Source organism: Dama dama, chromosome 14 (genome assembly GCF_033118175.1).
Source record: "Dama dama isolate Ldn47 chromosome 14, ASM3311817v1, whole genome shotgun sequence".
NCBI classification, from domain to species: Eukaryota; Metazoa; Chordata; class Mammalia; order Artiodactyla; family Cervidae; genus Dama; species Dama dama.
The window spans coordinates 26,547,854-26,572,290 of record NC_083694.1 but is presented as its reverse complement, the minus strand read 5'-3'; the positions used below and the strand labels follow the sequence as shown (position 1 = coordinate 26,572,290).

General features: G+C 52.3%; 2 protein-coding genes across 5 annotated transcripts in view; one reads left to right on the top strand and one right to left on the bottom strand.

The window, feature by feature from the left end:
* Nucleotides 1-20,904, top strand: part of TMEM63A (transmembrane protein 63A) — a 35,932-nt gene extending 15,028 nt beyond the window's left edge. Inside the window, exons 7-24 of the mRNA XM_061160152.1 lie at nucleotides 1,362-1,504; nucleotides 2,463-2,514; nucleotides 2,897-3,005; nucleotides 4,002-4,072; nucleotides 6,654-6,734; nucleotides 6,980-7,103; nucleotides 7,197-7,330; nucleotides 8,597-8,734; nucleotides 10,193-10,346; nucleotides 12,887-12,993; nucleotides 13,136-13,222; nucleotides 13,713-13,775; nucleotides 14,739-14,901; nucleotides 15,828-15,933; nucleotides 17,098-17,265; nucleotides 17,974-18,089; nucleotides 18,449-18,511; nucleotides 19,941-20,904. Coding sequence (XP_061016135.1) covers nucleotides 1,362-1,504; nucleotides 2,463-2,514; nucleotides 2,897-3,005; nucleotides 4,002-4,072; nucleotides 6,654-6,734; nucleotides 6,980-7,103; nucleotides 7,197-7,330; nucleotides 8,597-8,734; nucleotides 10,193-10,346; nucleotides 12,887-12,993; nucleotides 13,136-13,222; nucleotides 13,713-13,775; nucleotides 14,739-14,901; nucleotides 15,828-15,933; nucleotides 17,098-17,265; nucleotides 17,974-18,089; nucleotides 18,449-18,511; nucleotides 19,941-20,105 — 2,044 coding nt within the window. The 3' untranslated portion in view covers nucleotides 20,106-20,904. The remainder of the gene's footprint in view (nucleotides 1-1,361; nucleotides 1,505-2,462; nucleotides 2,515-2,896; nucleotides 3,006-4,001; nucleotides 4,073-6,653; nucleotides 6,735-6,979; nucleotides 7,104-7,196; nucleotides 7,331-8,596; nucleotides 8,735-10,192; nucleotides 10,347-12,886; nucleotides 12,994-13,135; nucleotides 13,223-13,712; nucleotides 13,776-14,738; nucleotides 14,902-15,827; nucleotides 15,934-17,097; nucleotides 17,266-17,973; nucleotides 18,090-18,448; nucleotides 18,512-19,940) is intronic.
* Nucleotides 20,905-21,448: 544 nt separating this feature from the next.
* The window catches only part of EPHX1 (epoxide hydrolase 1), a 37,067-nt gene continuing 34,078 nt past the window's right edge, over nucleotides 21,449-24,437 (bottom strand). For all 4 annotated transcript variants that reach the window (XM_061160153.1, XM_061160154.1, XM_061160155.1 and 1 more), the window contains 2 exons: nucleotides 22,768-22,884; nucleotides 21,449-21,953 (listed from right to left, as the gene is read on the bottom strand). In XM_061160153.1, the coding sequence (XP_061016136.1) occupies nucleotides 21,752-21,953; nucleotides 22,768-22,884 (319 nt within the window). In that variant the 3' untranslated portion in view covers nucleotides 21,449-21,751. The remainder of the gene's footprint in view (nucleotides 21,954-22,767; nucleotides 22,885-24,437) is intronic.

Here is a 24,437-nt window from a genome sequence, read left to right as displayed (position 1 = left end):
CTTCTTGACCTGCATACAGGTTTCTCAGGAGGCAGGTCAGGTGCTCTGGTATTCCCAGCTCTTGAAGAATTTTCTACAGTTTGTTGTGATCCACCCAGTCAAAGGCTTTGGTGTAGTCAATAAAGCAGAAGTGGATGTTTTTCTGGAACTCTCGTGCCTTGTCTATGATCCAGTGGCTGTTGGCAATTTGCTGTAGCCCTTCTTACTGCGCTGTTTCTTTTGTTTTGGCTGCACTGGGTCTTCGTGGTGGTGCCCAGGCTTCTCTTGTTTCAGTGTGCGGGCTTCTCTAGTTGTAGTTTAGTTGTTCCACAGCCTGTGGGATCTTAGTTCCCCTACCAGGGATCGCACTCACAGTCCCCTGCATCTGAGGGCAGATTCTTAACCTCTGGACCCCCAGGGTAGTCCCTCCTTGAGTTCCTCCTTCCCAGTGCAGTGCTTTCCTGGCCTTCTGAGACCAAGACCCTCAGGATACCTTCATGAAATAGCCCCCATGCCTTCTTCCTCTGTAGCAGGAAAGTCTGGCTGTGAGAAACCAGAATTTTAATTTTCTGAGTCCCCAGGTGACCCAGAGCCTCCAGATACAGCACTGAGGGTGGGAAGGGGCGGAGCAGGTTGCCATCCCCACCACCTCCCTCAACCTCTGGGGCCACAGCAGGGACATGAGGAGGAGGCAGGACTGGTCAGGTGGACAGAGTCTTGCAATGTTTAAAGCAGTGGCCTCACCTCTCTTTCCCAGTTTGTCTGAAGGAGACAGGAGAAAGGGTGAGGACGGTGAGCCTGACACAGACAGCTTTGCTCAGAAGGTTCCCAGCAGCCCTCTTATCAGTGGCTCTGCTTATTCATGGATGCGGGAAAGGGCTGAGGGATAATTGTACTTACATACCTCACTCCCATACAAATGTAGGCACAGATGTTTCTTGAGACAGTAAGTGGAGTTGGTGGCAGGTTCTTTCATCCAGGAGAATGGGGTGGGGGCTGAGAGGCAGGCTCTGGAGTTCACGTCATAGCTCTGCTATTACAGGCTGGGTGACTGTAAAAGGTTTATTTTTAAAAAATGTTATTTTATTATTTGTTTGACTGTGTTGAGCCTTAGCTGTGGCATCTAGTTCCCTGACCAGGGATCAAACCTGGGCCCCCTGCATTAGGAGTTTGGAGTCTTAGCCACTGTACCACCAGGGAAGTCCCAGATTGTAGAAGTTAATGTGATTTTTCTGTTCCTTTTTCCTCACATGTAATATGGGGGTCAAATTGGGACCTACCTCCTGGATGGTCATGAGGATTCAATGAGATAATCCGCGAGAGGCCCCAAGGGCCTGGCCCGGTACCACTACTCATTAGGATTCTGTGTGTGTCTTGGCCAGCGATGACCAGATCCTGGAGTGGTGCGGGGAGGATGCCTTCCACTACTTGTCCTTCCAGAGACACATCATCTTCCTGCTGGTGGTGGTCAGCTGCTTGTCACTGTGCATCATCCTGCCTGTCAACCTTTCAGGGGACTTGCTGGGTAAGGATTCCTCGTCTTGCCTGCATTGGACCCCAGGCAGAGCATCAGCCCTGGGGAAAGGGCCTCATGGTGCTAGGTCAGAGCTCTGGGATTCCTGCTGAACACTCAGATGTGAGAAGGCCTCAGGGTGACTTTCTGAGCTGGCCCATTTGATTAAAGGTCTGGTGGAGAATCCACCCCAAACCTAGGCCAAGAGTTGGGGACTCTAATAGCTAAGTAGGAAGAAGACCTCAAGATTTGTAAGATCAGAGCTTTCAGAGTGTGTTTTATAGCTTCCTGCCGCCACCCAAATCAGGTGGCCACAGTTAGTGGATCTGGAAGATGGCTGTGATGCTCAGAGTGAAAATCAGAGCGTGGAATTCTATTTCCAATCACCCGCAAGAATCCAGCATCCAAAACACCATCATGAATCCACTTCTTTTTTTTTTTAAGGGTTTTTGATGTGGACCATTTTCTAAAAAATCTGTATTGAATTTGTTTACAGTATTTCTTCTGTTTTATGTTTCGTTTTTTTTGGTTGTGAGGCATGTGGGATCTTATTAATAACTCCCCAACAAGGGATCAAATCCACACCCCATGCATTCGAAGGTGGATTCCTAACCACTGAACCACCAAGGAAGTCCCATGAACCCACTTCTTATACCCAGTGATTCCCAGCTTTGGTTTTGGGAATAGCTTAGGATGTTTCTAGATTTCCAAAGGGATGCCACGAGGATCTCAAAGCAAGATGAAGTCAAATTTTGACTTCAGGTAGCTAGAGAAGAAGTTGTCAGGAGCAGCTTGGAGTAAAGCAAAGGCCTTGGGTGGTGTAGGTCTGAAGACTGGACAAGCGTCACCATCCTTGGACTGGTCTGGATGTCTTATCCTTCCCCTTCTCAGAGCTCCACAAACCAAGGTTGCCTCCCCCTACCCCCCGCATGTCTCTAGTGTGACCCTGAGTATCTGTGCTTCTCTGCAGTCAAAGACCCTTACAGCTTTGGGAGGACAACAATTGCAAACCTGGAGACTGAGTGAGTCCAGGGGGGCCGGGCGGACATGAGGGTGCTGATGGGTGAGACCAAAGAGAGGGTGGCCAGAGAGGTCAGAGCAAGAGGGTTAGTGTCCTAAAGCTCCTCTGCTGCTAGCACCTCACTGGGCTATGGGCGTGGACATGCCCCAGGCTGCTGTTGTTTTGCAGTGGGTCTTAGGAGACCCGGGGGTGTCACATGGGGCTGGGGTTCATTTGCCAGCACAGTGCCCTCTATAAAGGGGCACTGGCCATGCCACCTCCGTCAGAGGAATTTGCTTTGATGAAGCCTTTGGCCTTCAGCTCAGGGCCATGAAGTTAACCAAGCCCAGGCCCTGCCTGGGGGCCCAGCCTTGATGACAGATGGTGTTCCCCTCTCCCCACAGTGACAACCTCCTTTGGCTGCACACCGTCTTTGCTATCCTTTACCTCATCCTCACCGTGGTCTTTATGAGACACCACACCCAGTCCATCAAGTACAAGGAGGAGAGCCTGGTGAGTAGGGGGTGGTCTGAGCATGTGCTGGGGAGGGTCTGGTGTGGGAGCCAGAGAGGAGTGACACAACGCTTATTCCCCAGCCCCGCGATGGCAGTGAGTACAAGGGGGCCTCCGGCTTGCATGTGTGTGCTCAAAATTTTGGCATTTAGAATTTTTTTTTTTGGATAGATTGTTTTAGGATTTGGCTATTACCCACCATTTTGCCAACTAGCCGTTAGATTTGTGGGCTTTGGGCTTGTAGTTACTGATTCTAAGTAACTTTCAAGAAGTTTGAATTGAGAGCAGCTTCTTCTCTCTTTGCAGCCCACAACTTGATGGGGGTAGGGGAAGTTTCTGTTATTGAGTCACTCAGTCATGTCTGACCCTTTGTGACCCCATGAACTGCAGACTACAGCATACCAGGCTTCCTTGTCCTTCACCATCTCCTGGAGTTTGCTCAAACTCATGTCCACTGAGTTGATGTTGCCATCCAACCATCTCATCCTCTGTTGGCCCCCTTCTTCTACCCTCAATCTTGCCAAGCATCAGGGTCTTTTCCAATGAGTTGGCTCTTGGGTCTTACTCTGATCTGCTGTGTGACCTCTTTTGAGTCACCTCCCCTCTCAGGGTTCTTTCTCAGTCTCTTGTCCTGCAAAGGAGGCTCATAGAAATTGCTTTGGAAATGTATTTCTTCTTGGTTGTGCCACTATGTGACATGTGGGATTTTAGTTCCTCAACCAGGGATTGAACTCATGCCCCTGCAGTGGAAACACAGAGCCCTAACCTCTGTACCACCAGGGAATCCCCTGGAAATGTATTTTTGACTGCCTAGAAAAGATGCTATGTAAATAACAGACTTCAAGACTCTGTCAGGCTTGGAAGATGAGCCTCTAAGCCCCTAAGCCCGCATTGTTTTCCTTGGGGAGGAAAACAGGGTGAACAGATTGAACAGGGTGTCCTCCTGCAGACTGGCTTGCCCTGGTGATTTTTCTCACTGGTGTGTTTCTCTGGCAGGTGAGGAGGACCCTGTTTGTCACTGGGCTCCCCAGAGATGCCAAGAAGGAGACGGTGGAGAGCCATTTCCGGTGAGCAGGGCCATTTCCGCTGGGAGGGAAGGGGAGTGGGGTCACCCTCTGGGTGGGACGGGCATCTTAGATGAGCTTGGGCACCCACAGAGACCCTCGGAGTGCCTGCTCCAGCCTCAGAGCCTTGGATGCTACTGTGGGCAAGCTCTGCTGGGGCTGCAAGGGCCTGGGCTGGGGTAGTGCAACCTCTGCCAGAAGCCACGTGACTACAGGCCAGCATGTGGGAACAGAGAAACATCTTGAGAGCTAGTGGGAAAAGAAAAGGATTCATAGGAAACCCTCCTTCCCCACCAAAAAAAAAAAAAAAAAAAGGGATTCACCCTGAGCTTCTCTGTGTCAACTTTGCAGATGAGATAACTGAGAGAGAGAAGTCTTGGAGGGGAAGGACCTGGACCTGCATTTCATGGTCCATTCTTCCGATCAGTGTGTGTTTCCTGAGTGAGCACTCTGTGTCCAGAGCTCTGTCCTCACAGAGCTCACTCACAGCCCTCCCACCAGAAACTCCTTTCCAGCAGCCTCCTCTGAGCACCTGCACAGGGATTCCTGCAGAGGGAGGCTGGAGAAGGGCTTTCCTGTGAGAAGGAAATTATGTGTGTCCAGTGCTGTGAATGCAGAGCATCATATGGCACACCAGGAAAGGCGGTGGTGCGGGCAGAGCAGGCCCGAAGGCTCCCAGGATCCTGGGCTGGAGGGCTGGAACCCCAGCCAGGGAGCTGAGGTTTCAGTCTATGTTCCTTCCTCATCAGCAGTCAATAATTGGTAGTATGGATTAGGGGTTGGCTGTGGCTTAGCTTGGGCTTCCCTGGTGGCTCAGTGGTAAAGAATCTGCCTGCAATGCAGGAGACCCAGGTATGATCCCTGGGTTGGGAAGATCCCTTGGTTAGGAAGATCCCCTGGAGGAGGGCATGGCAACCTACTCCTGTATTCTTGTCTGGAGAGTCCCATGGACAGAGGAGCCTGGTGGGCTAAAGTCCATAGTGTCATACAGAACACAACTGTGTATTCTTCGAATGCAACTAAGCAACAGCATGGCTTAGCTTTGCCTTATTTATGAAGAACACTTTCTAAACAAATTGCTCAAGTTCAAGTTCACTCACTCAGTCGTGTCCGACTCTTTGTAACCCTATGAACCACAGCACGCCAGGCCTCAAATTACTAGTATAAACAGAATTGTAAAATTAGATGTTTAAAATTTATTGACTAACCTCTCTTTCAGAAACTCAAAGCATTTTAGAAATATTTTTCTCTATGTAAACACTGGATACTGGAATCATTTTTCCTGATTCCTTGAAACAGCTCCCCGAAGTGTCCTGTTAGGCAACATCTGGAAACAGTGCATGTGGACGTGCCCAGTCGTGTCCGACTCTTTGTGACCCCATGGACTGTAGCCTGCCAGGCTCCTCTGTCCGTGGGATTTCCCAGGCAAGAATACTGGAGTGAGTTGCCCTTTCCTCCTCCAGGGGGTCTTCTCAACCCAGGGATCTAACTCGCATGTCCTACATCAGCAGGCGGGTTCTTTACCACTGAGCCACCAGGGAAGCTCTTCGGAAACAGTAGCTCCATTTAATGTATTACCTAAAAGAGAACCTCCTTGCGTTCCCATTACAAACACTGAGTCACGCTTTCTCCTCTTTTAGGGAGCCCTTCTAGTGAACACTGATGCAATCCGTGGGGATTGATGTGTGAATCAGCCTTGTAGCAGGGATGCTTTCACTGTTGTTCTCTTCCTCAAACCTCCTATTGGGACCTGAAATTGTGACAATTTCAGGCTGTCTCTCTCTCACTAAAATGTAAACTTTTCCAGGCTCCACGCCCAGGACCTGGTGCCTGGTGTGAAGTAGATGGGGATTTACATGGTTCAGAAATGCCCAGGAGTTGTACATATGATTATGTGTATATGGTGAGGGAGCATCGTATGGTGGATACAGGTATGGGTCCTGGTCCTGGGCCACCTGAATTCCCTTCCTGGCTTAGACTTGCACTAGTTGTGTGATCTTGATCACAAGTCATTTTACCTGTCTGGCATTTATTTTCTTCATCTGTAAAGTGGGCCCCAAAACCTCACAGGTCATGGTGAGGATCAGATAAGTTAATGTTCTAACAGTTTACCTGGCCAAGAATAAGTATACATACAGTATTTTACTATGATTTGTGAATGCATTTACTGGGCTAAGGGTCCTTTGCTTTCATTAGACCTGTGATCTTCAAAAGGGTCACAAACTGAATAGGATTTCAGTGATGGTCTAAGGTAGATATGACCTGGAGCAAACAACAAATTTATTCCCTTGTGTGGGTAGAGGAGGCAATGGATAGTGTTATTTTTTTCTCCAGGAGAAGTGCTGATTTAAAGCTAAGTAGATGTAAACTTGTCAGTTTCAGGCAGTTACTTTCTTGCGATTAAAAAGGACCTTTTTGTATTATATTTCAAAATTTCCCTGTTTGGTAAAAGACAAAGAGAAAAGAGGTCTCCACTGGTGCAGAAATGAAAATGTAGGTGCTCTGACACCCTGGAGTCTTCGTGGTCTCCCCTGCCAGGGGCAGGGGTTCTGCTTCCCAATGGTCTTTTGCTTCCGGGGCACAGGGATGCGTATCCCACGTGTGAAGTGGTGGAGGTCCAGTTGTGCTACAATGTGGCCAAGCTGATTCACCTGTGCAGAGAGAGGTAAGGGAGGGCTGGCGGGGCGGTGGGCATGGGCAGAGCTGGCCTGCAGCTTTCTGACCCCTTCCCTCTGAGATGCCCACCTGCCTTCCTTGCTGACCTCGGCTCCCCCAGCGAGGATGGGAGGAGGGTGGCTCTGCCCTTTTCTTGCTTAGAAAGCTGGTGGTGACCAGTGGGTGATGACAGGTGTGGAGGCTGTGTGTCACACCACAGGATTGCGAGTCTGACGTGTGTCCCTCCCACTACAGAAAAAAGACTGAGAAGAGCCTGACCTACTACACAAACCTGCAGGTGAAGACAGGCCAGCAGACCTTCATCAACCCCAAGACTTGTGGCCAGTTCTGCTGCTGTGAAGTGCGGGGTTGTGAGTGGGTGAGGGCCCACATGCCACCAGGGGCATGGGTGCTGGGCCCCCTGACACCTGCACAAGGCCATGTCATCACAAGGGGTTGTGTCCTCTGATAGGAGGATGCCATCTCCTACTACACACGCATGAAGGACAGGCTGATGGAGAGGATCACAGAGGAGGAATGCAGGGTCCAGGACCAGCCCCTGGGAATGGCCTTCGTCACCTTCCAGGAGAAGTCCATGGCCACCTAGTGAGTGCATGTGTGTTCTTTGCTTCCAGACAACTTGCTGTTCCTCTTAGGTTGAGATGGTCCTGCTGGACCACCATCGCTGGGGTCTGTTTGTGGCATCTGCATCTCCTCCTCCGGGTGTGGCTGGCGTTGGGGGGGCAGCCACCCACTCCACTCACTCCCTCGGTGAGCCCAGCCTGTGTTGGTGTGATGGCTGAGCTCGTGTGGTTGCAGCCGAGCCCCTCTCTGGTTGCCGTAGCCTCGCCCCCCTGCTCACCAGCTGCCCAGGGATCCTCTTGCCCCCGTGGCCCAGCATTTTCCCTGGTGGCGTGTACCCCCACCTCCTTTATATATCCACTCTGGAATCAGACTCTCCTTCCATGTGTGTCCTTCCCAGCTCCCTCCAGAGGCACCGCTGGGGGTGGAATGCTCACTGTGGACAGGAGCCTGGCCCAGGGCAGTGGGTTTTCACCTCGGCATGGGCTCTAGCTCCTAAAACGCTCTCATGCCTGGGATCCCCATGTCACCCTGTGCTGCGGGCAGCAGGGGATGAGGGCAGGAGAGGGACGTGGAAGGGAGGTGACCCAGCAAGTGCCCCTCCCCCTGCCTTCCCTGCCTCGGGCAGCGTGAACCCTGGGAACAGACCCTCTGGATGTGCCCTGCAGACCCTGAAGTGAGGCGGAGTAGGGGGAAGGCCAGTGAGAAGGGGAAGGGTGTTCTGAGATGGGAGTAGTGGGGCTGGTGGGTTCTTTAGGGAGACGAAAGGGGGAAAGAGTGGTGAAGGTGAAGGTGGGAGTCCTAGGGAGGGGTATCTTGGGGTCGTAAGTAACGCAGTCTAATGCTTCTAGGGGGTCTGGGGGGAGGTGAGGGATGAAAGAGTGAGGCCGTGGCTCCAGCAGGGGGTTGCAACCAGAACCGAGCTTAAGAGGCAGTGTGTATCGGGGGGCAGCACGCAAGGAGGCGCCCCTGTGTTGGGGTGATGGGAACAGTACAGGAGCTGTAGTCAGACAACTGGGACGCAAACCTCACTCTCAGCGCCTGCATTTCCTCAGCTGTAAAGTAGTCACGGTAACCCCTGACTGGCAGGCTTGTTCTAAGGATTGAACAAAGTTCTGCACACAGCGTGCTGAGAATGGCATCTCTTTCATAGCGTTAATTATAGTAAGCGAATGATAAAGCAGAAGTCCGGTGCCACAGGGCTTCCACTCTCGCATGGTTCTATTTGCCACATGTGGACATGGTACCCTGAGGGGTCTGGACCCTGGCCACTTCTGTATTTCCTGGCAGCATCCTGAAGGACTTCAACGCCTGGAAGTGTCAGGGCCTGCAGTGCAAAGGTGAGCCACAGCCGTCGTCCCACGGCAGAGAGCTCGGCATCTCCAGGTGGACGGTCACCTTCGCCGCTTACCCCGAGGACATCTGCTGGTGAGCCCACAGCCAGGAAGGGGTGAGAAAGAGGCCGGGGTGTCCTGTGGGGCCGCCCAAGTCACCTGGAAGCACAGGTGTGACCTAGCACTCAGGGAGACGCACGCTCTCCTGCACCCCTCTGGGCCGGGGGTGGGGGGCATGATGGGGGCGCCTATCCACATCCAGGGCTTCACTCCAGTGTTTCTCCCTGGCATCAGCGGTGTCCAGTAGGATTATAATAGGAGCTGTGTGTGTGATTTTACGTTTCCTTTTAGCCACATTATAAAAAGTAAAAGAAACCGGGGAGTTCTCTGCTGGCCTAATGGTTAGGATTCCAGGCTTTCGCTACCGTGGCCTGGTTTTAGTCACTTGTCAGGGAACTGAGATCCTGCAAGCCATGTGGTGTGGCCAAAAAAACCCCCAAAATAAAATTAAAGAACAGGTCTAAAAAAAATGTTAAAATTAACTCTCATAAGAATTCTCCCTATATATATATATATATATATATATACATATACATGTATATATATATGTATTTATATATATATATATATAATGTTATCATGTCAATGTGTAATCAATTTTTAAATATTGAAAGGTTTTACAGTCTCCTTTTCATATGCTGTGGTCTTTGAAACCCAGCATGTATTTGACATTTCTGGCACATCTCTGTCCAGACCAGCCGCATGTCAGCACTCAGCAGCCACCTGTGACTCGAGGCTACTGTTAACAGATGGGGCAGCCTTGCATTTAGTGCCAGCTGCCTCTGGCCTGGGGCACAAGCTGGTGACCTGAGCTGTGTCCACGGGAGCCTGAGGCACGATGCCCAGGGGGAGGACGGCCCGGCAGAGGCCCCAGCTCAGCTCACCGTCAAGCCTGGCCTCAGTTCCTTGTCCAGAGCAAGCTTTGGGCCCTCACCCCTGCCGGCTGTGTGTCAGCCCTGGCAGCTCTGCTCTTTGGGTTGCTGACCTTCCTAAACTCGGGACTGGTTATCACTCTGCTCTTGGTGGGGGCAAGAAGCCAGGGAATTTCCAAATGGGCCTTTCGCCTTTGTCCCCTGCCTCCCTCCTCCTCACACCCCAGCTCATGGGCCCCTCGGGAGTCATGTGTCTCTAGTGTGTCTGAGAAATGCCACGTTGGAGCCTTGTTTGGTCTGCTTGGGGGCTCATGGCGTCTCTTCAGATAGGTTCTGGCCCCAGACTCTAGCTGAGGAGGCATGTTAGCAGCAAATAACTTGTTTCCCCTCCTGAGTTCACAGGGACCCCAAGTTTGACCTTCTTGGAGCTGAAGGTCAGTGCAGGATGCTTGCCCATGCTCCTGAGGTCAGAACGAGCCCTCAGCTGGAGCCCTCGGTCTTGTCGCTTGCCTTGCCTAAATCTGACCTTCTGATCCACCTTAGCCAAGTGCACTGTTGGTGTCTTAGGTGACCAGAGCCTGAGAGATAAGCCTCCAGGGCCCGTGTCCTCCTCTTTGCAGGAAGAACCTCTCCATTCAGGGCTTTCGCTGGTGGTTCCAATGGCTGGGCATCAACTTCGTCCTCTTCGTGGGGCTGTTTTTCCTGACCACACCCTCCATCATCCTGTCCACCATGGACAAGTTCAACGTCACCAAACCCATCCACGCCCTGAACGTGAGTGACCGTTCTGCAAGGCCCCTCCTGGGGGGCTGGCGATAAGAGCGGGGAGTGGGAGGTGGAGGGATGAGGCCAAGGGCTGGGGTGGCAGGGTGGGGGTCAAACTAAACCAGGAGTTTAGTTTCAAACTGAACCACTTGACTCATGTCTGTGTTTTTAAGCCCTGGGCATATATGCCAGCATTTATTACAATGTGTTTATAGTAATGTTATGTGTATATATATGTGTGTGTGTGCATGCATGTATATGTATGTGTATGTGTGTTACTATAAAAACATAGATAAAACTCTAATGGACTCAATCTAAACGTTCAACAATAGGGGAAATTTGAGTTGAATGAGGTGTATTCAGTCTGATAGACCATTAAGCATTCATTAAAAAATTATATAGACTTTGTGGCAGACATGGGGAGCTTATGATAAAAGCAGGATATAACATTGTCTCTCAGCAGTGGTCATAGTGATGCCCAGTGAAGTGTGCTGCTGTGGGATGTGGCTAGCAAAGAATGAAAAGTCTTTTGCTCTCTGGGATAGCAGGATCATGAATCAATTATTATTGTTGTTGTTTTTTTACATTTCAGTTTCTGGTAATCTTGTTGTAAAGTTATTTATTCTAGATAGCTAATGAATGATTTTTTAAAAAATCTTACATGAATTGATAACAACTAAACATTCCCTAGAATGGCATCTACTTGGTTTCCCATAATTGGCTTTGCTGAAATATCATCCTCAGCCTTGTTTTTTTCAGTTCCACTTAGCATTTGGTTAATCATACCCTGGGAAACACACAGTGGACAGAGGGCCTGAGGGCCTGGTCCTAACTCTGCCATTCCCTAACTGATGAATTCTGAGCCTTGCTTTTTCCTCTAAAGACTGGTTTTTCTTCTATAACATGCTGCCATGATATACTCATGGGGCTATTATGATAAATGGCTCAATAGATAATAAAAAAAAAGGCATAAGTTTTGTTGAGATTTTCAGCATGTCATTGAAGAATTGATGCTTTTTGAATTGTGGTATTGGAGAAGACTGTTGAGAGTTCCTTGGACAGCAAGGAGATCAGACCAGTCAATCCTAAAGGAAATCAGTCCTGAATATTCATTGGAAGGACTGATGCTGAAGCTGAAGGTCCAATACTTTGACCACCTGATGTGAAGAACTGACTCATTAGAAAAGACCCTGATGCTGGGAAAGATTGAAGGCAGGAGGAGAAGGGGATGACAGAGGATGAGATGGTTGGATGGCATCACCAACTCCATGGACGTGAGTTTGAGCAAGCTCTGGGAGTTGGTGATGGACAGGGAAGCCTGGTGTGCTGCTGTCCATGGGGTCACAAAGAGTCAGAAATGACTTAGCGACTGAACGGACTGAATGTATGGTTGGGCTTTCCAGGTGGCTCAGTGGTAAAGTATCCACCTACCAATGCAGGAGATGCAGGTTCGATCCCTCGGTTGGGAAGATCCCCTGGAGAAGGAAATGGCAACCCACTGCAGTATTCTTGCCTGGGAAATACCATGGACAGAGGAACCTGGTGGGCTACAGTCCATGTGGTCCCAAAAGAGTTGGACTTGACTTAATAACTAAACAACAATAGTGTATGGTCAAGGCCTGTTCTTTTGAGGAAGGATCTGCTGATTAGAAATCTCCTTTGTCTATTTTACATAAAACACACCCTTATTTCATTGTTTGTGATTCTAGTTTTGGTTTCTTACAGTAAAGCAAGTACTTAAAGATACTTGCAGAAAGTGATTCAAAGTACAGAATCCTAGATTTCATTTTCCTTGCTCTTTTTCAGTTAATTTACTCTTAAGTTCAACAGGAGAAATTCACCTTTTCAGAAATTCACCTTTATCAAGTCTTTCCAAAGTGTCCAACCTAGTTTTCAAAGAAATCTTCTATTGTTACAAGGCTCATTTTGTCAGAGAAGGTAATAAGTTAATCGAACCATGAAACTGCAATAACAACAGGCATAGACCAGATTGGGAACTAACATGGCACAGTTTTGGGGAGCTATGAGTGGACCAGTGGGAGCTGAGTGGGCAGGAGGCCGGGGGGGGGGGGCGGGGGGCGGGTGCCCGGCCATCAGTACTACATCTTCCTTTGGTGTCTGCTGTTGGCTTTTTATAGGGAACAGAAGAGGTTCTCTATCTGGCCAGGAAGATAAGTGGAGTTCGGTTGTATGTGAAGTTGCTTTTGCCCCTCTAAACGCTATACAGGGGCTTGCCTGGAGGTCCAGTGGTTAAGACTTGGCGCTTTCACTGTAGGGGCGTGGGTTCAATCCCTGGTCAGGGAACTAAGATCCCAGATGCTGTGTGGCATGGACAAAATTAAAAGAAAAAAAAAGAGGTGTACAAATGTCGGGTGCTGTTATCATCTGTTCAGCCGACGTTATGGAATATCTCCCCTGTACCAGGCACAGCATTGGTTCTCGGGGACAAGTATGACCAAAACCCCCGAGTTCACTGAGTCACCATGCCAACAGGTCATGACCCAGATTGCCCAGGCTCACAGCTCTCTCTGCTATGGACTGTTTTCTAGGATCCCATCATCAGCCAGTTCTTCCCAACCCTCCTCCTGTGGTCCTTCTCCGCCCTGCTCCCCACCATCGTCTACTACTCTACGCTGCTGGAATCTCACTGGACCAAGTGAGTTCTCCGAGACTCACCCCTGAGGGAGAGGGTCTCTGGCCCCCCAGCCTACCAGCGTGATGGGCACACAGCAGGGGCCTTCCTGGTAATACCTGGGGCATCTGAGGGACTGCAAGGGCTCACGTCTGACTTCCTGCAGGTCAGGAGAGAACCGGATCATGATGACCAAGGTCTACATATTCTTGATCTTCATGGTGCTGATCCTGCCCTCCCTTGGCCTCACCAGGTACACATTACCACCTCCTGCTCTAAGTTCAGAACCAAGGTCACATCCGGAGAATGCTGTCTCCCAGAAAGTGCAAATGGTTTGGAAGTGGATGCAAATTCCTTAACAACATTTAAACCTGTCACACCCTCTTGGAGTGCAGTTGTGCTGCCCCACTGGTACTTCCAGAGATAGGCTCTTTCTGCCTTAAAAACAAAAAAGCTAAAAAATGAAACGTATCATGGACCTTCCACTTAGGAAGTGAGTCTAATCATGGCTTTGGTTATTCTGTGGAAGGAAGCTTTTGTGAAAGCAGGCCCTGATAAGTTATGGTGTAATAAGTAACCAGTGTGCATGCAATGTAGAAAGCCAATGTAGATCTTGAGATTAGGCCTTTTATAAAACAAACAACAATCAAAAAAAGCTGAAAGCAAAAAAAAGAAAAAAGAATATAGGTATGATCACATGGAGTATTGGAAATAAATTCTTACAGGATTTATTTTTCTTTCAGTTTGGATTTTTTCTTCCGGTGGCTCTTCGATAAAACGTCCTCAGAGGCCTCTATCAGGTTGGAGTAAGTATCAGCTACATTGAGTTCTGGCTCTAGGTCCCAGGTGAATGTCCCCCAGGGGCTGGGGCTCGGGCAACAGAGGGGGAGGGTAGTCTGTGCTTCAGCTTGCTTGTAGCCTCCCCATCACCCCTCCAGCTTCCTGGCTGGGCTGCACCCTGGGAACTGACCCACTTTGTGCTACATGTGCAGAAATGTGGTTAATCTTTTAGGTTAAAACTCAATTAGTGACAGTCTCCTTCATCCTTTGAAACATACTTACTGAGAACAGAACCGCTTGGGGAGAGGGAACTGCTAGGTCTCAGGGGTGCCAGGGAAGGGAAAGGGGAATAGTAATTAACACTGCAACCAGAATAACTGTCTGGTCCCAAGTTATTTTTGCTATGAGAGTAGAGTTACACTTATTTCTAAATGTGTGTCCTTGTTAGTATTTTCAGCTCATACCACACCCTTTTAATAATAATTCCTGTTATTTAAGAAGATGCTCTGCTAAATGCTTTATTCTGTTTCTCATTGAGTCTTCACAACAAGCTATGAGGCAGAAATGATAACTATTTCCATTTTACGGATGAGGAGACTGAGGCCCAGAGGTGTTGAAGAACTTGCCCAAAGCTACCCAGGCAGTTAAGAGACAGAGCTGGGATACAGCCCAGCCCCTCTTGTACTACACTGTAGGTCCTGACATAGACCCTAAGGTTCAAGATAAACTTTTCTAAGGGAGTGTTCACAGGGAGGCCTGGCCATGCCTATCTGAAAGGAGAGAGTGAATTTTCTTAAGTTCTCGCTGGGTGAACTGAGGACTTGGGAGCTGGCAGCCACAGACAAACTCACACCCATCCAGCTCAGGTCTAGGTTGACAGTGATAGCCAGATGGCCAAATCCATGGTCAGTTCTCAGTCCCTCGTCTGCCCAGCTGCGGGCTCCTCTCCCTTCCTGGGTGCTCAGCTTGCACACCCACTGGTTCCCCAGGTGCGTCTTCCTGCCCGACCAGGGTGCCTTCTTTGTGAACTATGTCATCGCCTCGGCCTTCATCGGCAACGGCATGGAGCTACTGCGGCTGCCCGGCCTCATTCTCTATACCTTCCGCATGGTCATGGCCAAGACCGCAGCCGACCGCAGAAACGTCAAGCAGGTACGGGGGGTAGATGTGGGTGTTGCCTTCTTCTAGAGCCTCCCCACCAACCACGTTTACCTAGCAGAGTGCTGGGTATCATGCTCAGGGCCTCTTAGTTCGGCCCAGGGCCCCACTGCGGGGAGTGGAGGTGTGAGGAACCTGTGTGAAGGTGGCCTGGCTACATCATCCTCCATCCACTCTGTCTCGGGCAGAGGAGAGAGTGCGGATTTTTGCATTTTAACAGGCCTGCAGTTAACTGCATTTTAACTCACACACACACACATACACATTCACACAACTAAGATCTATACATTCCTTTCCCATAGTCCTCCATTTGCATAAATTTTTAGGTTACCCCAGAAGTCAAAGGCATTTGGGACTGATGGCATTTGTTTTAAGACTCTAAATTGGGTGCGTGGGGTTCTCTTTTACTCTCCTTTGCTGTTGTGGGAACCATGAGAGGAGAGGCCCTGCATCCTGTCACTGAATCTTCAGAGCCCCTGTGAGATGGGCCCTACTGGAGCTCATCTTGCAGACGCAAGGACTGAGCCACATGGCGGTCAAATGCTTGGCTGAGGCACACAGCTCGAAGGGGCGGAGCTGACCTTAGGTCTGACGCCAGAGTCTTGGAGGATCGTTGTACAGTCAGACATACCCCCTCTGTCTTTGGAGGCTCATAGGCCTGTTGGGTACACATGATTAGAACAAGAAAAACACTATGAAAACATGAGTCATCATGCCTTGAGAGCCCTGGGTGTGAGCTAAGTGAAGCTGGAGGAGGCTTGTGGAGGGGCAGAAAGGGCCTTCCTTGAGAGGTGGGGGTCGCTGTGAGTCTCCCATTTCCAAAGTCCTCCCCACTGTGTTCTCCCTGACCACCTAAGAGAACATGGAGGTGGGTTGGGGTGGACCAAACCCCTGAGTTCCTCACCATCTCCCCCTCCCAGAACCAGGCCTTCGAGTTCGAGTTTGGAGCCATGTATGCGTGGATGCTGTGCGTCTTCACCGTCATCATGGCCTACAGCATCACCTGCCCCCTCATTGTGCCATTCGGTGAGCAGCCCTGGAGTGGGTCCCAGGGTAGGCGGGTGGCTGATTCCGCAGAGTTCCCCAGGACGTCATGGAGCGCCCCAGACAGAGGGCCTCTTGTAACCCTGAGAACCACAAGGAGCCACAGCCACACCAAATATAATTTCACTTCTCATGGACTGCCGCCACTCGCCTTCCAAACTGAGACCTCTCTGAGTCCTCCTCCACCCTGATGGCCTGACTGAGTGCTTCCTTCTTGGCTGGTTCTCTGGCAGCGCTGGGGGAGGCCCTCGTATTTGTCACTGTGGCCGCCACTGTCGCCCTCCACGTGGATTACCACACTTCACTCTCTCACAATCCTTCAAAGCAGGTCTTGTTTCTGCACCCTTTCCACAGATGAAGCATTTAACACTGTGTTAGTGAGGCGTTGGAGGCAGGATTTGAACTTAGGACTTTGAAGGCCAAGGTCTCCTTGACTTAAAAGGCCAAGGTCTTGCAAATAAAATACACCCTCAGGAGCTGGCAACAAATGGAAGACTCTGGAAGGAAACAGAACACCCAGGAGACTGTTGGCTGAGGTTTAGGGAGAGGAGGAAGTTTTCGTTTTCTCTGTATAATCTCTTGTACTATTTTAAAGATCTACAGTAGTATTACTCTTTCAAAGCAACAACAAAAAAAAATTTTTTTTTTAAGAACCTGACATAATAGAAAAAGCAGCATCTGTGTACCTTCTGTGCCATCCCTGGGGTTAGACCCTTGGGCATCTGTTGACAGTGACGGTGCAGGGGGTCGGCTTGGGTGGGAAAGGGAGAGGAGAGTGGGAGCATTGAGGGGTAAGGAGAGGGGCTCAGCCCGGTGGGGGGGTTGCTCAGTGTGGGAGGAAATTGAGGCCAGGCATCTGGGTGTAAAATCTCCTCTTCCCCCAAAATGGTCCTAGAACTGCAATGATCCTTGAGGATACACAGAAACCTCTACTCCTGGGGTCAGAAAGAGGCTAGGGAAGGGGAAGAAGAGGGGAGAGGAGAGAAGGGGAGAGGCGGGGTCAGGGAGAGCCAGGAGATGCAGGTATGCATGGAGCCCAGCAGCAGCCTTGGCTCCAGCTCCGGCACCAAAAGTGCCTCCAGGAGGAAGGGGGCAGAGTGGCCCCTGGGCCCAGCCGAGATCCGGCTCACAGCCTTGACTCTGCAGGCCTCATCTACATCCTGCTCAAGCACATGGTGGACCGGCACAACCTCTACTTCGCCTACCTGCCGGCCAAGCTGGAGAAGAGGATCCACTTCGCGGCCGTGAACCAGGCCCTGGCCGCTCCCATCCTATGCCTCTTCTGGCTCTACTTCTTCTCCTTCTTGCGCCTGGGTAAGGGGCCCTGCCAACTAGGGCGGGGGTGGAGGGCCGGAGGCCACCCCCAGCCTCCCATCCCCACGTCAACACCAGCCAGGCAAATCTCTCACTGCCGTAAGAGCATCAGCTTGGTGTCCGATCAGAAGGTGGTACCCCAGGGTGATGGCTGATTGGGTGCAGCACTGACCACCCAGTTCCAAGCTCCTGAGGTCATCTGTAAGCTGGTGAAAGCCAGGTCCATTGCCCCAGACAGCCTTACAGGGAAGATGAAGGGACTGGACCAGAGGAGAGAGGGAAGTTTGCCCGCGTGATTCTTTTAGGGTGTGGATGGGTCCAGGTCCTCACACGTCACAGTGTGGAGGAGGTAGGGGCAGGCAGGAAGGAAAACTGCTACTCTTGGGAAAAAGGAAAATGCAGAAGAGATGCCTGACTCGACCCAGGGCACTGGAGACTGGAGGGAATCAACCCAGCAAGGAGGTTGGCCTCTTGCCATTGACTCAGTGCCCCAGTGTCCGAAATTGACTCGGGATAATGGCAGCAATTCTGCGCGTCACTCTGTGTGCCCCCTGGGGGTGAAGACAGCATCCCAGCTGCTGGAGATGGTGGGAAGGGGGCGGGAATGATGTCTTCTCTTTTATTTTTGGCCTGAGGGAGAAGCCACACAACAGTTCGTGCAGCAGGTATGACCTCCCTCCATCAAGGCTGGCATCCCTTTGTCCCCAGGTCTGAAGGCTCCCCTCACCCTGTTCACCTTCCTGGTGCTGCTGCTCACCATCCTGGTCTGCCTGGCATACACCTGCTTTGGATGCTTCAAGCACCTCAGCCCTCTCAACTACAAGGTAAAGGGCCCCTCCCTGATCGCTGCCCCGCCAGAGTCTGGCAGAAGGTGGTTGGGTTCATCCTCCAGCCCTCCTCCACCTCTTCCCATATCAACAGATCAGCAGCCCTCTCCAGATTTTATTTATCCACGGGGAAGGCGTGGGTAGTTGGCTATGATGTGTAGCTTCCCCGCCCTCCCCCTTCCCTGCTCCCTACGCTGCCTTCCCCTCCGCCACCCCATCCTCTCTTGGGCTGCTGCTGGTAGCTTTGTGCCAGCTGGTACTATTATTCTGGGTGTTAATAGTCTGTTTGTTTAGAGGGTGTTAGTTCAGAAAGATGAGTTTTGTTTATCATCTCAAGTTTTTGCTGTTATCTGCAGACAGAAGAATCGGCGACTGACAAAGGCAATGAGGCGGGGCCCCACGTACCGTCACCGTTCATAGTAAGTGTCTTTCTTACCCGAGTGCTGAGCACCTGCACAGGCCCAGCCAGATGGGCCCTGCAAACACGCTTCAATCTTCTCTCTTAAGACAGAAGTCCCCTGATCATGTGGCAGGAGGGTTTCTGAATTAATGTCATTTGAGAAGGAACCCCAGGTCTCTCCGGATGTTTTCTCTCGCATGTGTGAAGCCACATCCATCACCGAGAAGATAATTAGTTTTACCATGATACACACCCATCCCCCTTGGTTTCAGTTCCCTGCTCACTTTCCTTCTCTGCATATTTAATGCTTGGTGAGTTTTTGTTGTTGCTGCTGCTGTTTTTTCAACTGGAGGATCATTACTTTACAATGTTGTGTTAGTTTCTGCTGGACAACAGTGTGCATCAGCTATAAGTATATATATACCCCCACCCTCTGGAGCCGCCCTCCCACCCCTCATCTCTTTCCTCCTCTGCGTGTTTAATGCTTGGGGAGTTTGGGCCTTTACCAAAGCCATTTCGCAAGGCCCTGTGGTTTGATGAAGGTTTATCAGAGCATTTCACCAGCACTTGCCTGTGGGAGCTGCTTCACGAGGCATTAAGAGGGTGTCACACTAACTCCTCTCTGAATTCAGTAGATGAGCATGGCACCTGCTTTGGAGGAGGGCACCATGTTAGAAAGATACCAGGACTCCTATCCTTCCTGGTTCTCCCCATTTCTGGTCTCCAGGGTCCTGCTCCTACAGTGGGCTTGGGAAAGGAGAATGGAGCCCCAAGCTCCCAGAGCTGTGACCGCCGGCCTGATGGATCGGGCTGGGACTGACCGACAGGGCTAGGACAGTGCCGATCTGGGTCAGTAGCACTGTTCTTTCCGGCGGCTCCCTCCACGTGTCAGGCACTCTTATCAGTGTCTGTCCTTGGACCAGCCCCGGTGGTTTCAGGAAGATTCATTGCCCAGAGGCACCACTCTGAGTGTGCCTGCCAGATACGGCAGGTGGCGGATGTAAACCCGTCATTCTCAGCCTGGTTTGGGGTCGGCAGCCGGAGTCTGGGATTGAGAGGAAGCACAGCCTACACGGATTCACTCAGCTACTCAGAAATCCCACTGACAGCATTCTAAACCTGTCCTGTGTCGATAGACCTGATTCCTTCAAAAAGTTCCTCTAGAATTGAGGACGTTTTGTCTCCTCTGAGAAAGAGGTGTGCTTTCTTCTCTAGGACCGTGAGAACTATGTGGCTGTGCTTTCTGATTTGCTCTGGCTGCTGGGAGAATGTGCCAGTTGCTGTCCTTTAGGTCCTCATGTCCTAAGCTGATGTTGTTTCTTTTATGTGTTCTTCTTGAGAATTCTGTGTGTCTTCCTGCTGGAGGGAGTTGGGACAGTAGGGGGAGAATGGGGTCTGGAATCTCGTGCCCAGCCCTCCCAAGCACTAACACCCCCATTTGTTGGCAGCCCTACGTGCCCCGGATTCTGAACGGCTTGTCCTCGGAGAAAACAGCCCTGTCTCCACAGCAGCAGACCTACGGCACCATCAACAACATCAGCAGGACTGTTGGGGGGCAGTGTCTGGCACAGAGCTCGGAGGACAGTGTGGCAGCCACCTACCAGGAGGACTGAGGGTTGGGGAACTGCCAGGCTGGTCCAGGCTCGGGGCCCTGGGGAGTCAGGAGGTGAAGAGACACAGGTGGAGAGGCGGCTGGCCCTCGAGCTCAACCAAATTCACGACTTCTTTCCACGTGTTTTAAGCACAGCCACTCTAAAGAGATGAAAGCAGAAAGGGGCTCTGGCCCTTGGCTGGGAGCAGGGAGGGCAGGACCGCCATCAGGTGGGGTTCTTTTGGGAGCAGGTGCAGCCCTGGACTCTCACCTGCTCGCCTGAGGCTCTATTTATTTCCAAGTCCCCTTTCTCCTGCACAAGCGCCCAGTTCTATGGCTGGGATGATGTCCCCAGTGACTTTTAGCAGGATTGTGTGTTGGAACCATATCCCTCCAACCCATCAGTGTGGTGACAGAATCCAGCAAGAAGGGGCTGCACCGTGTGGAAGACTTTCTCCCTCTGAGCATTCAGACACTGCCCACCCCTCTCTGGGCCACACACATACCACCGATAACCAAAGAGGCTGCAGCAGCCACAGGCCTGAGATGGGTTCCTGATGGTGGTCCAGGTCCATCCCAGCTTCCCCTCGAGGGTACTGGGCCCTTCCCACCCCCACCCCCACCCCGGGAGTGAGTTGCAGGAAGCAGGAGGGGTGTGGGCCAGCGCCAGGCTGCAGCAGGTTCCTCCACATCCCCACCAGGGTCGTTTTTTTTTTTTTTTCTTTCATGTTGCCAGTGACATGGTGGCTGGGTCGGGGTCACCTGCAATGGCAGGGACAATGAGGACCACTAATAAAGTGCCCACTCAGCCAGGCTGCAGAGATCCAGCCTTCCCTGCCTGTTCGTGTCCAGCGCATGGGGCTCCATCTCCAGCCCTTGATTCCATCTGTCTGTTCCCTCCAGAGGGAACAGAGCTCGGGGCCTCTTTGAAGCCAAGAGAGAACTATAGCCACAGAAGGAGGAGCGCAGCCCTCTTGCCTTTTTTCTCCCAACCGGACCCCATGGCTGCAATGCTTCTTTGGGCACTTGTTGGAGAAGCTGCCTCCTGACTGCCTCCAGGGGGCGCCAGAGGCACAAGCCTGCATGAAGGGTGCGTTTGGGCAGAGCTGGGAGGCTGCCTCCAGTCAGCTGAAGCGAGGCAGTGAGGGTCCCCAGTAGTCACTTGGCCTCGCTGCCTCTGCTCCAAGCTGCCCCTGGCGGGGACCTGGATGGGCAGAGTGGCCTCTTGGTGCCCCCAACAGTCGAGCTTCCCAGCAAGAGTGGAACAGGACACCGCCCCAACACAGGCGGCAGGCCTGCCAGCTTGGTGGGAAGGGGCACCCTACGTGGGATCAGGGCTCAGCATGTCACTTGTCCCAAACACTCTTAGAAGAAAAATCATTTATTATCAAAGCCGTGTTGCTTAGCAAGTGTGTGGGGAGTTTGGGTGGAAGGGTGAGCCCGGGGTCCGAGCACAGGCAGGGGATGGCAGCAAACACATTCTCGGGAAAAGGGGCATCTCTCCCCACAGAGGACCAGAGATGGGGTTGGTCTCCCTGCCAGCCCCACTGCTACTGGGAGCTGGGCTGCAAGACCAGGGGCTTCTCTGTAAAAGGGTGGGTGTCAGGAGGGAGCCTGCCATGCTAGGGCAGGGGCTGCAGGTGAGGTGACAGCTAGTCCCCGCCGGGGTCACTGCCGCTCCTGCAGCCCCACGAACTTGCGGATGTCCTGGGCGAGCAGCTCTGGCTCCTCAAAGGCGGCAAAGTGGCCCCCACGGGGCATGTAGGAATAAGAGATGAGTTTCGGGTACTTGGACTTCACCCACTTTTCTGGAAAATGTATCAGCTCACAGGGGAAGGCAGCAAAGCCCGTGGGCACGTACACCTTCAACCTGGAAGAGATGGAGATCTCACTGAGGGGCAGGCAGGGCCAGCACTCCCACACAGCAGGGGTTCAGGGAGCTGGGGGGGTGGTCAGATTTGCTCAGCCACATGGATCCATAAAAGGACAGACCTAGGTTTTAAGCACCCACCTCAGCTCCAACCCCACAAGGGCCCTCTTTTCTGGAAGGGCTGCCCCAGCTGGAAAGTGTGGTCTAGGTGGGAACAGTCTCCAACTCCCACCTTTGCTCCCTTTTCTTTTTCTTTTTTTCATTTATTTTTATTAGTTGGAGGCTAATTACTTTACAATATTGTAGTGGTTTTTGCTATACATTGACATGAATCAGTCATGGATTTACATGTGTTCCCCATCCCGATCCCCTCTCCCACCTCCCTCCCCACCCGATCCCTCTGGGTCTTCCCAGTGCACCAGCCCTGGTTTGCTCCCTTTTATCTTTGCTGCTGCCTGAGGGTCTCCCTATGAGATCTGGAAAGGGGTCCAGGGAAGTTCCAGAACCATTGTGCCACCTAAGGCTAGCCTTGGCCCTCGGGGAGCCCCTGGGGATGTTTGGGGATCAGGCTTGACAGCAAAGGGAGCTGCTGTCTCCCTTCATTAGCTTCTGTGAGCTAATTCTAAAGAGAGGCCCAACACCCCTGACCTCCTTTAAATTGTGTTCCTATTCTACACCCCTGGTGTGCACCCAAGGCTTGGCTGCACTTTTCCATATCAAATGTCCTCCTTTGAGTCCAAGTAGGCCATCCCCCTGCTCTCTGTCTCAGAGGTACCCTCCCCAGAAGCCCCACTCCAGGCCCAGCTGGACTTACGTCTCATGCTTATTGACCTGTCCCAGGTTCTCCTTGTAGAAGCGCTGGGAGGAGGTGATGGTGCCCGTTGTCCAGTAGAGCATGATGCCCGTCAGCAGGTCGTCCAGGGAGAACTTCCTGGGAAAGCAGACCAGAAGGCCACTCTCAGTGCCTGGTGCACCTGAGAGCTGCCACTTTCAAGCTGTGTGCCGGGTACTGTCCCCACCTGGCACCCCTCCTCGGGCCTCACTGCCTGCTCAGCGATCTTATTTCTCCCCGTGCCACAGGCAGGCCTGGCCCAGGGTCACCAGTTACCATGATGACAGGTAATGTAGCATGATGACCATGTACAAGGCAGGCAGTCATCCTGGGTGGTGTCAGCCTACCCCGTCCCTGACCTGCCTGCAAAGGTTTGGGCCAGATGGGAGGAAGCAGGTGTGGTCAGTGAGCTAGGGGCTTGGCTGGTCACCGCTGGGTGGTCTGTGGGGAGGGAGCTGCAGCCTTTGCTCAGCCCACCCCTGCCCGGTCCTGAGCAGAACCTGGTCTCCGGGCAGCCTTTGGGACCCTGGCACCAGGAGAAGCGGGCAGGGTGAGGAGCTGCTGGGGCATTTGTATTCACCAGCCCCCAGCTTGCCTCTTGCCAAACCTGTGTCATCCCAGGAAGGAGCCGTGGGCCCTACAGAGACCCTCCCCCACATGTTCAGCACAGGACACCCCTTTTCTTCTCCAGCCTGGGAACCGCTGAGCAGGCGAAGCCCACCCAGACTGTAGGGCCCCACACTCCGGGAGGAAATAATCATTTGGTACCTGATGTTGGAGCACGTGGCCTGTGGACTCTGGAAAGAACAATACACCCTCCCGGCCCGCCCACCCCTTGGGCCCTCGCCCTCTCCTGTCAGTGCTCAGCCTGCATCCAGAGCCCAGAACCCTCCACAGCCTCCCCCTCTGCCCATGTCAGCAGGTGCCACCCATGGGCCGTGTCTCCTGGGCCTCCATTTCCTCACTGTTCTCCCCAACTCAGCTTCCACTCACCAGACTCTGTCCTTCTCTCCTGGAATAACCGCCCACCACCCCCCAGCCCCTCTAGCTTCCCTGACATGCACTCACCCCTTCGGTGCCCTCATCCTGGGGGCCCTCTGCCACCTTGAGCCCCCCAACAGCCCACAGACCCAAGGGGACGCCAGCACTCCTGACAATCATGCTCGCCAACCTCAGCTGCCACGTCCGTCCTCAGGCGGTCCCGACAGCCCTGTGCCCACCCACAGCCTCCCGCCCACCCACCTTCCTCTGTGAGGAAGTCTAAGTTCATGGAGCAGCCGTCCAGTCCTGGCCCGTTCCCTGGTTGATTCCAGATTCGGGGCTCAGGGGGAGCTGTTGCTCCCTTGTCCTGAGTCCTAAATCCCTCCATCTGCCTCTTCAGGCCCAAACGCCAGTCACCTCCCACATTGTCCCCAGGCCTTCCCTCCCTCCCTGCCCCTGCCTCCTCCCTCCCTCCCCTGCTCTCCCACGCCTCCTCACCCTGCACACCGAACTATCCTTGCCGCCCAGGCCTCGTGGGGAGGGTCTTCTCCCTAGGTCTGTCCTCCCAGACGCTCTCTTCTGGAGCCAGTAAGGCTCCTCCCAGCACCCCTGGACGCTGCTCTGCTGTGCTCTGTCTTGAGGAGATCCTCCCCGTGATTCCAACTACTAAC